We start from the raw sequence: 10965 nt of genomic DNA, 5'->3' as shown, positions 1-10965 counted from the left end.
AGGAACTGTTCAGCCGGAACCACCCTTGGTCGACATCCATTTGGCCACTAAGTTAGCAGTTGCATGTTGATGAAAACAGGGAAATATGTTGACTTGTCAGTGAGGTGAAATTATCATTTGTTCCTGGGCAATGTTGCCAGTATCTTTGCCATCCTCCTGTCTCCATTCAAACCTTTTGCCAACACTTGGTATTGATGGGAATAATGAAAGTCTATGCATGCCATCTTGAGCTGCATTTGAAAAAGGCAGAATAGGAAGGAAGGAAGAAAGGAAGGAAGGAAGGAAGGAAGGAAGGAAGGAAGGATGGAAGGAAGGAAGGGCCAGAATTCTCTTTGGACTTTTCAGTCAAAGCATAAAGAAATGTCCTGTGTCGGGATAAAATATATTCCAAAATATTTTTTTAAATGAATGAAAAACTTTTAATAAGATTTCAACACGGAAATATTTTCTGCACAGAAAAAGCTGTTTCCTATGCAGCATATATAATGTTTTCAAGCTGTGGATTCTTGGATCCATGGATAAGGAGGGCTGGCTGTACTCTTTTTGCTCTTCTGTCAAAACAGATATTCAGACCTAAATAAAGAAACATTTGAGCTCATATCCCTTTTCTTTCCATTTTGTAAAAATAAAATAATAATTTAGTTTTTTTCAGAGTCTTCTATGCTTCATAAAACTTTACGAGATCAAGAACTATGTCTACAAAGCCTTTACAAGTTATAGTCTAGTGTTGACAACGCTGTTTACTCTTTTGGCTTCTTATGTGCTTCTAATATCTTCTCCTTTAGTTTTATGACTGCGATGTTGGCTTTTATGGTTATTGCTCTGATTTTATGGCTGTATAAATTTTTATCGGCTTGTAAGCCCAAATCAGAGTTCGAGAAAATCCATGCGGACAGATGAACACACAACTCACAAGAACTTCTGTAAAGAATCAAGCCAGCATCCAGTCTAGTTATTGCACTCACAGAAACAATTTTCATGCGCACTCCTAATACCAACCAACGATTTCTGTGGCAGAATTTAGCCTGAAGACATAAGATACTACAGCTTTGCTAAAGGCAAACAGCTCTGAATTGTACCTGGAAACCCACTGAGATGTATTGCTTTGAGCTCTATAAGGATAAATGTATCCTCTATGAGGATAAAACCTTGTATGTTTTAAATTTTGTATGTTGTGTTTTTTAAAAAAAACTTTTTACTGTTTTAATTGGGCTATTTTAATTGTTTTTAAAGTGTTGTTTTAATATATGTTGACCCTTGTTATATGCCGGGGTTTGGTTCCAAGATCCCCCGTGGATAACAAAATCTGTGGATGCTCAAGTCCCATTAAATATAATGACAGAGCAAAATGGTGTCCCTTATATAAAATGGAAAATCAAGGTTTGATATTTGAAATTTATACTTTTTGGGAACATTTTCAAACCGTGGATGCTTGAATCCGTGTATAAAAAGTCCGTGTATAAGAAAGGCCGATTGTATGTATCAAAGCACAATGGCGGATACGTTATGAGGAAGGGAATATTTGAGCATCAGCCCAATTATGTTGACAATCGTACCCCAAAAAACCAGCATGGAAGAGATTGCCCTAGGCCTGAGTGCATTACTAGCATTTGCCATGTCCGTTCTTATTTTTCCTGTTCATGGGACAGAGTCTTCTTTTTAAATATATATGCCTTGATTCATAATCACAGAAGGAACTCCGTTTACGTAGCTCTACCCTTAATCTCCCAACCAGCCCAGAAAATTGGCTGATAAACACTGCCAAGAAAATGAAGCTATATGTTTCTTTTCTTATGCTACCCGGAAGAAGCAAACCTCTCTTTGTTCCTTCCTTCGCTTTGGGAAAACCCCTGAATATTAGTTTAAAGTCTAAAGAGTTTGCCCTGACCTTTTCCAAGCCGTACTAGAGATCTTTTCAGCATGGCCTCTTGAGATCCATAATATTCTAGCATGGATGGAAAGGGAGTGGGGACAGGAACTGAAAGGCAATCCATAGGATTACAGATCTAAATCCGGAGTGGGAATTATGGGACTCTCCAGATGCTCTTAAACTCCTCACCATTGGCTATGCTATGTAGGGTTGCTACTTGGACCGCTTATTACAGAACAAAAAACATGGGATCTGCCTTTTTTCTTGGATGAAGGAGAAAAATACACATCTTTCCATCCTGTCATGCCTAGGGGAGGACTTTTTTGAATCCTGCCGGGCCTTTGCTATACATGTACCTTTGCAAAGGTGGCATTTGCTGTGGCAGACTCTGCTGTGAGGCTATGACCTACTTCCTATTACTAGTCCCAAGTAGGGCAAACCTGTTGAATCAATCAGATCTACTTACATGTTGATTCATTCTTTAAGTGATTCATTCAACATGCTCCAGAAGAACAGGATTAAGGCCTCTGTCTAGTAGAAATGTATTTCTTCACTAAGTTCATGATTAATTTTAATGAGATATTTCCAACTACAAAAAAAATCTTTGAACACTATCCCTTTCTAAATGCTTCTATGCCATTTTTGAATCCTATTTGAAATCCAAGAGTTATTATGTGCAAAATCCACACATGGCTGTTTGGAACAGGAAACACCATTTTCTGCACAGAGAGTATTTTTCCTACGCATAAATATTATCCCCTCCCCCAAAAATAACTGTTTCCTATGCGGAACGTGGTGTTTTCTATGCAAATCAAACACATGAGAACGTTGCACAGAATAAAACCCCAATTGCAGCATCTTCTGTGGAAACAGTATTTTCTATGCTGGAAATAAATGTCTGTATAGAACAGCTGCTTCCTGCACACAGGATGGTATTTTCCACCCAAAACAACCAAGTGTGGATTTTGCACAGAACAGGTCCTGAACTGCAAAGATTCTCATTCAGGTTTCTCAATACTCGAAAAAACAATTCTGACGATATTCTGAATATCTTTGAATATTCCTTCCATCCTTATTATCTAAAGGTAAAGGTAGAGACATGAATGTCTAGTCGTAACCGATGGTAGGGGTTGGTGCTCATCTTTGTTTTTAAGCTGAAAAGCCAGCGTTGTCCAAGGACTGCTCTGGTGGCCATGTGGCCAGCATGACTGCACCAAATGCTGTTACCTTCCCACTGAGAAGTGGTATCTATCTATCTATTTGCATTTGCACTTGCATGCTTTTGAACTGCTAGGTTGGCAGAAGATGGGACCAGTGAGCTCACCCCATCATACAGCACCCGGGTCTCAAACTGCCAACCTTCTGATCTTCATGATCATCAGAATTGGCATCTTGACCACTAAGCCACTGCACACCCCTCCTTATAATCTAGTGGACTTTTTACTTTATGAAGCAACATGAGCTACCAAACATGTACAACACAACACCTTCTCAGGAGTATTCATTTCATATATTTTAGATATTTAAATCTTATGGAATAGGATGCTGTTGATCTGGCATCCCTAAAGAGGAGCATAGAGAAAAGACAGTGAGTGGTTTTGACCCTCGACTGACTTCCATTTCAGCCATTCTTAGCTTTTGATGCTGGGTTGCATTCCACCCGGTTGAGGTTATAGACGACACCTGTAGAGTAAAGACCTCTCCCCAGAGGTAGGGCGCATGCTGTCTCCGTGCTGCAGCCTCTTGCTACAAAGAGGGAGGGGAGACCACCTGTTTGGGCAGAGAAGGAAGTTAGGTTAGGAGCAGAGCCTCAAAAGTTACTTTTTAGAACCTCGAGGTAGTAGTGGCTCATTGCTTCTGCATCAGTGAGAAGATGAATCTGCTCTGGGTCTTTGTTAACAGTTATGTCCAAGGTGCTGAACGTTTATCCCAAAATAGGTTGTTGTTGTTATACTTTATTTACGCAGCACTGTACATACAAACAATAACATCGATAACAATGAAACCTGCCAATGGTGTACATTCTACAAAATACATATAAAACAATAAATAATAATACAAGATAGAATTAGATAAAAAAGTAGAAAACAAGTTTAAAAGATCAAAGATCAAATCAAAGATCAGATGTCAGGTTCAACACTTCAGACAGTTCTCCTAAAATTCAAACTAAAGCCCAGAGTGGATTCATCTCTCTGCTCACAAGGGAGCCATCGTCTGCCTCTGCCTTAAGGAATTATTATTATTTTTAATTGTTATTTCTTTATTTAAAAATTATTACAGTTTGTTCATAAGTATTGTTACTTTTCCCATATTTTCTTGTTATATAAATTTACATTTGCTTATAAGAATTTGCTTTCTGTATATTTTCCTAAAGCTTTGAACTCATATTCTTACATATTTTGTATCTTCTATACATAACTTGACTTCCATTTGACTAATTTGTTTAGTAAAGCAATAAAGAAATCAAAAACAGTTCCTTATTATTATTGTGTGTGTGTGTGTGTGTGTGTGTATAGTGACCTCATTTAAATATAAAGCTTCATGATTTCTTTGAACTGCTTCAGGCTTATCTTATAATCTAAGCGATGTATTGTAAATATCACTTCTCTGTGAACACCTTTTCTTACAGTACTTTGATATGAGATCTCAGTCTCCAGTAGATGTTTTACCTTAAGGAATTATAAGGAGAACCTTTAGAAAAATATATAAAACGACATCACAACATGGCTTTGAAAATCCCTTGAAAAGGTGTAATCAGTCGTTACATCAGTAAAGTAACTCCCTTGCCACTTCTTACATTGCTTTTGAAATATGACTTTGTACTGCCCTTCTCACTGTGAAGAAAATAGCATGTTACAAGTAAATATGTGAATATGTTACTTGTGACTTATCACATCCAATCCCTGGTTACGGTTTATGATGAGGTTGTGTAGAGTAGCCAGAAGTCCCCGAGTGGGGTATTAAATCACAAAATACACTTTTCCCCCAGCAGGTAAAATGGCCTCATGGAAACCACTACCAGCCACCCTTCGGAGCCTGTAATGGCCTTACCTGCTTGCAGGGTTCCAGACACTGTGATGCAGTGACTCGCCACACCTGTGCAACTCAGAAACTCAGTCCCTTGACAGTGATCAGACCCAAAGACAAAACAAACAGGGCACTCCAGCCCATTGGAGGTGAGGTTTACAGGTGGCACTATTGAGAGAAAATCATAGAGAAACAGCCGTTCAGTACTTCTCAAACATCATGCTACAATAACCTTGTGCCTGGACCCTGAAATCCACAGGAGAGGCCAACCACAGCTATATTTGATGGAAACACAAAAAAGGGTCTTAAAAACATAGAGTTGGAAGAGACCACAAGGGCCATCCAGTCCAATGCCCTGCCATGCAGGAACTCACAATGTTCTCATTCGCTGCCTATAGACTTTGGAACCCTCTAGCTAGGGAAACTAGAATGACTGCCTCCTGCCTGTACAGCCCATCAGTCTGCATCCAGCACTGCATCCTTCCAATCATGCATGACATAAGCATATCGTAAAATTAAACAACTTCTACATAAGCTTCAGTTCGGTCATTTTTGTAGGATGGAGTCATGACTAGTTAAAGCAGTGTTAAACTGCATTAATTCTGCAATGTGGCAGCAGCTTCAGCCCCATTTTCTATAATCTTATTTTCCCAGCATTTAAGATTTTCCTTACACTGTTAGCCACCTGAGTATACAATTAGAAAAACAACTAAAGTCAGCCTTTAGTATCCACCAATTCTTTACCCATGGATTCCAGCATCCATGGCTTGAAAATGTTTTTTAAAAGTATAAATTCCAAATAGAAAACTTTGCCATTTTATATAAGGGACACCATTTTACTACACCATTGTATACAATGGAACATGAGCATTCACAGATTTTGGTATCCATGGGAGGCCCTGGAACCAAACCCTAGAAGAGCCCACTGCATATGATGGGATCTATAGTCTAACATTATCTAGAGGGCCATGTTTTGCTCATTCATGGGGAAGAGGGGAAGATTGTTCCATACAATTCAGTTCCCGGCGGTTGCAAAGGTTATCTTGGCAGCAACTGGAAATGCTCTCCAAATGCAACCCAGCATTGGTGGTGATGCTGATGGAACCAGCATAGCAATCGTCAGCAGCAACACAGGTCTTGAGGGTCTCCACAGTACTGCTCCCACCTGGAAAACAAAAAGTAACAATTAAGAAAGATAAAATTAAAAGAAATTTTGCCAAGGCAAGTTTGCTAAGTATTTCAAAACTGGAAGCAATGGAAGATTGTTTCCATTATGGGCTGACTGATACCTGGCCGCACAGAAGAGTTTGGTGTGGGCTGCTGCATGGTATGAGATCAGGAAATACCTGGACAGGCAGAAAATTCTGCCTGAACAATCCTTGGTCCATATGGACACAATGCAATGCAGTTTCTCAAGGGGCAGACATGCTATATGAAAAGCAGTACAGAATCTCGTACCGCTTATAGTACAGTTGGCCCTCTGGCTCCATAGATTCTGCATCAACCATGTACAACCTGAAACTTTAAAAAAAGATACATTTCAAAAAGCAAACCTTGATTTTGCTATTTTATATAAGGGACACCATTTTACTTATAAATAATGGGACTTCGGCATCCATGGATTTTTGTATGTGGGGCACAGGAACCAAACTCGATAGATACTAAGCACCCACTGTATAGCTTTTGTGGCTATAGTCCATCTGCAGCTGATGAAGAGGGCTGCAATCCACAGAAACCTACACAATAAAACAATTTTTTTGTCTTTCAGGTACTGTTCATACAGTACTGTTCATACAATTTGTATTTGTGCAGCAGACATAGTGATTTCACATTTTGAGAATCTTTTCTCAAGATGCTTTGAGAAGATATATACCAGGTTTCATTCTTCTCTGAAAGCTGTAATACAATTGTGATCAGGTAAACATGTGAAAATATACATGTATGCAGATTTTTAAGAGAAATTTCAGATTTAGATTAATACTTTGGTGTTTAATTGGTGACTTCTGCATCACATTTTGTATGCTCCCCCCAGTTTCTTTAGTCCTTGAGTGATGAAACAGTGAATACAGTTGCATATAATTCAGCTCCCTTTCTCCCTCTGCTGAGCAAAGATGAAACGTGCAGACTCTTCTTTGCTTAACTCTTGAGCAGAGTGACCAGACTTACTCCTGTTCCTGAACATATCCTTCTTCCAGTTAGAATTCCAAAATGTCCTCTATTTTGAGCACATTTGACACCCAGTGCGGATCATTTCAGTTTAACACTCCTCCCGCAAAGGAAAAGAGAGTGTCCATCTCTTCTGTGCTTCTCTAGCATATGCTCTGTCCATCAAACCAGTCCTTGTGTCATTCCATGTCTAAGCAGGCAAGCAAGAGGTAGCTCAACAGAGTTATTATCACTGCCACGGCTTCTGCAAAGGACTTGCTGTCAACAAACAATCCCAAATCAAGGTTTATTATAGGCTGTAACTTCCTGCTTGGCCATAGAAACCCACTGGGTGACCTTGTCCAACTCACACTCTCTCAGCCTCAGAGGATGGCAATGGCAAACCTCCTCTGAACAAATCTTGCCAAGAGAACCCCATGATAGGATCGCCTACTGTCTCTCTGGCTTTTCTTCACGAACGAAGATTCAGGAAGGACTCATGATCCTGCACTTTCTACAAGTGTGTTGATGACTAAAAAGGCCAATCCAAGATAAACAAGTCCAGAAAGCACAGCAGAATGTCTCCTGGGGTGATATTTCCAAGTTATGGTTCTTTCTGCATTGTCGTTTCCCTAATGTACTGTAACTAAATAGATAACCATATGGCATTAATTTATATTTATATTAGTGTTTTTAGCTTTTATTTTGTAATGTCCTGCATTTTTCTTGAATGTTCTGCATTTTGCGGTGCCTTTTCCTCCTTTGAAGTTATGACATCTGGTCACTTGAGAGTAATGGTTTGAGTACTGGACTAAGACTCTGGAAGACCAGGGTTTGCATTTCCACTCAGACATGCGCACCCATTAGGCAAGTCACAAGTTTTCTGCTTCCGAGGAAGACTGAGCATACCCCCCTCTGAACAAATCTTGCAAAGAAAATCCCTTGATAGCTTTTTAAGAGTCACCATAAATGAGAAGCAACGCCACAACCTTGTTTAACTCACCTAAAGAGTTCGTTCCAACAATGGTCAGACAGGCATCTTCATGTGTTCCACAGGGATGAGCCAAGCCAGTGCAGCCTTCCCCAGGACTAATACACATCTCACACATTAAGCAGCTTCCTGAAATGTAAGGAGGCACACGTTTTACAAAGGCGTGTAAGTTAAGTAGTACATTTCTACATAGGAAAGTGTACCGAGTGCCATATCCAGCTCATTTCCATATAAGCGCCTGGGGCCCTTTCAGACTACACAGTTATAGTACTGCGATTCCACTTTATCTGCCTATGAAATTCTAGGATCTGTAGTTTAAGGAAAGGCATTCATAATTCTCAGCCAGAGAGCTCCAGTGCCTCTCTAAACTACCCTCCATAGAATGCAGGCATGGCAGTTAAAGTGGTGTCAAACAGCATTGTTTCTACAGTGTAGATGCACCCATAGCCCATACAGTGCTAAATTGGAGATGCATAGCTCCAGAGGGTTCTGGGTTAGCCATCTTTAAAGCTTTCCCTCTTTTTGCATGATAAATAAATACAATATTAAATACATTTTGAAAAGATGTATTCAAACCTTCCTTCTTAGCCATGCTCTGATGTTGCTTGAACTCACATGTCTTAGGTTTTCATCTATGAAATGTTGGAGGGTACGGTAATGTACCTATCTCTTGTACCAGCAAGCAACATGTCTTGAACTTTGGATCCCAGCTAAAACATATATCCAGCTTTAACTCTAGTATCTTTTGAGGTGAAACAGCATCGTCTGTAAAAGATCAATATGGACTCACCTCCGGCCAGAAGAGCAGCCAGGAGAAGGCCAAAGGTGACCAAAGCCATCATGGTGGGTGGTGGGAAGCCAGATCTTTGCAGAATTGTAGCCTCTGAAAGGATGTGGAACCTTGCTAGAGGTTTATAAGCGCCACCAGTTACGTAAGCGGATGAGTGAGCAAATATAAGTTTGGCATTGGGCTCATGGCTTTGGATGAGAAGCACTTAAAACCCCTGGCCATGCTTGTAGCCCCTTGATAGTTGATCCTCTTTGTTTATTGATCACCTCAAGGAGTCCCTTTGTCAGACAGCAAGGGAACAGTACCACCTCCATGTTCCTAAAACCTTTCTAGGTCTTGGCAATGGAGCAGAAAGCTTTTAAGCTTCAACTTTTGGTATACAAGGAGAGAAAGGAAAAGAGGACACACTTCCCTGTCTAAAATGCCAGCGTGTTGTTTTTGCGTTCTTCCCCCTTCAAAGAAAGAGCCTTCTGGAGCCTGATGCCATTTTCTGTGGTATCAAGTCGCAGCAAGCTCACATTTTACTACATTTTTGGCATGGTAGGACAGTCATTTGGCACGAAGAGAAGCATATTGCATTCAGCAAAAAAGGACCTTTCCAAATTCTCCTCCCTATTTATGGGCAGTGAACTATTTTATTTCTGAATGTTCTCCAAGCTGAATATTCTCAAAGTGGATCTCCACTTCCAGTAGCATGTTTTCATTGCTGCAAAAGTATTAGCTATTTGCCACTGAACACTGTAATCCTGACAACTGTGTGTCCTCCATCATTTCGCAGATGAAAACACAGTTAAGATGGCAAAAACGATTAATGAGGAAAAACAGAATAGCCAGAAGGGGCTGCAATAGTTGGTGTTTGTCCTTCAAAGACCCTCCCAAAGCAACTGACCATCTTAAAAATATAAAATTAGTATAATATATCAGAATATTAAAATAATAAAGCCATATTATATTCAATAAATATAATGAAAAAGCCATGAAGAAACGGTGAACAAATTGTGTAGCCACACAGCAAGTTATCAGGACTATCCCAGGACCTTTAAAACCTGAGACGTAGGGATGCCCCCTTCTGATGTGATCAGAGGTCATGCCTGGTGATGTTATAAAGGTTATGTTTCAAGGGCCAGCTCACTATGATGATGTTAAGCATGATATATTAAACATCAGCCACAGCTGCACAGATTATGTCATTCAAATAAAACAAACACCAAGTCTAACAAATGGGGAAAATACATATAAACATCATTTTTAAGTCGGGTTACAAGGTTAAAGCTACCAGAGGACATGAAATTTCAGGGCCAAAACCTGAGACTTAGGGATGAGCCCTTGTGATATCATAAGGTGCAGTCACTGGTCATGCCATGTGTCCAGTTCTGGGCGCCACAATTCAAAAAGGACATTGAGAAACTGGAGCCATGTGTCCAAAGGAGGGTGACTAAAATGGTGAAGGGTCTGGAAACCATGGAGCCCTATGAGGAAAGACTCAGGGAGCTGGGGATGTTTCGCCTGGAGAAGAGAAGGTTAAGAGGTGATTTGATAGCCCTGTTTAAATATTTGAAGGGATGCCATATTGAGGAGGGAGCAAGCTTGTTTTCTGCTGTTCCAGAGAATAGGACCCAGAGCAATGGATGCAAGCTCCAGGAAAAGAGATTCCGCCTCAACTTCCTGAGAGTAAGGGCTGTTCGACAGTGGAACACACGCCTTCCTCGGAGTGTAGTGGAGTCTCCCTCCTTGGAGGTCTTCAAACGGAGGCTGGATGGCCATCTGTTGGGGATGCTTTGATTTGGATTTCCTGCATGGCAGAAGGGGGTTGGACTGGATCAGGGCCCTTGTGGTCTCTTCCAACTCTACGATTCTATGATTAACCATAACTGTGCAATGTCTGAATTCAATTTTTTTTAAAGTCTAGCAAATATATATAGCATAGCAATAGCATGTACATTTTTCTATACCGCCTATCAGTGAACACTCTCTAAATGGTTTACAATCTGTAAGCCAATTGCCCCCAACAAGCTGGGTACTCATTTTACTGACGTACAAAAGGATGGAAGACTGAGTCAACCTTGGGAGCCCTGGGAACGAACTCAAATGCTGCTGTACCAGCATTTAAGCCAGGGGTAGGCAACCTTTTTGAGCCGGGGC

The 10965-nt window shown here is 40.4% G+C and overlaps 1 protein-coding gene across 1 annotated transcript; it reads right to left on the bottom strand.

The window, feature by feature from the left end:
* Window positions 1-3376: 3376 nt before the first annotated feature.
* On the bottom strand, window positions 3377-9014 carry PINLYP (phospholipase A2 inhibitor and LY6/PLAUR domain containing). Its single transcript, XM_089479280.1, has 5 exons — window positions 8824-9014; window positions 8046-8162; window positions 5910-6062; window positions 4922-5065; window positions 3377-3640 (listed from the first exon to the last, which is right to left on the bottom strand). The coding sequence occupies exons 1-5, from the start codon at window positions 8873-8875 to the stop codon at window positions 3492-3494; spliced, it is 615 nt and encodes a 204-aa protein (XP_089335406.1). The 5' UTR covers window positions 8876-9014; the 3' UTR covers window positions 3377-3491.
* Window positions 9015-10965: the final 1951 nt, after the last annotated feature.

Source organism: Sceloporus occidentalis, unplaced genomic scaffold, assembly GCF_023333645.1.
Source record: "Sceloporus occidentalis isolate IW3139 unplaced genomic scaffold, rSceOcc1.0.p SCAF_13, whole genome shotgun sequence".
NCBI lineage: Eukaryota > Metazoa > Chordata > Lepidosauria > Squamata > Phrynosomatidae > Sceloporus > Sceloporus occidentalis.
This window is presented reverse-complemented; position numbering and strand designations above follow the sequence as displayed.

What these genes read in the sequence shown, in the direction of transcription:
- PINLYP (XM_089479280.1), bottom strand. Translation starts at nt 8,875, where the DNA reads ATGATGGCTTTGGTCACCTTTGGCCTTCTCCTGGCTGCTCTTCTGGCC. An exon ending in GGCTGCTCTTCTGGCCGGAG is followed by an intron (nt 8,163 to 8,823) that starts GTGAGTCCATAT and finishes CTTACATTTCAG; the next exon opens with GAAGCTGCTTAATGTGTGAG. An exon ending in GTCTGGAACCCTGCAAGCAG is followed by an intron (nt 3,641 to 4,921) that starts GTAAGGCCATTA and finishes CTGCCCAAACAG; the next exon opens with GTGGTCTCCCCTCCCTCTTT.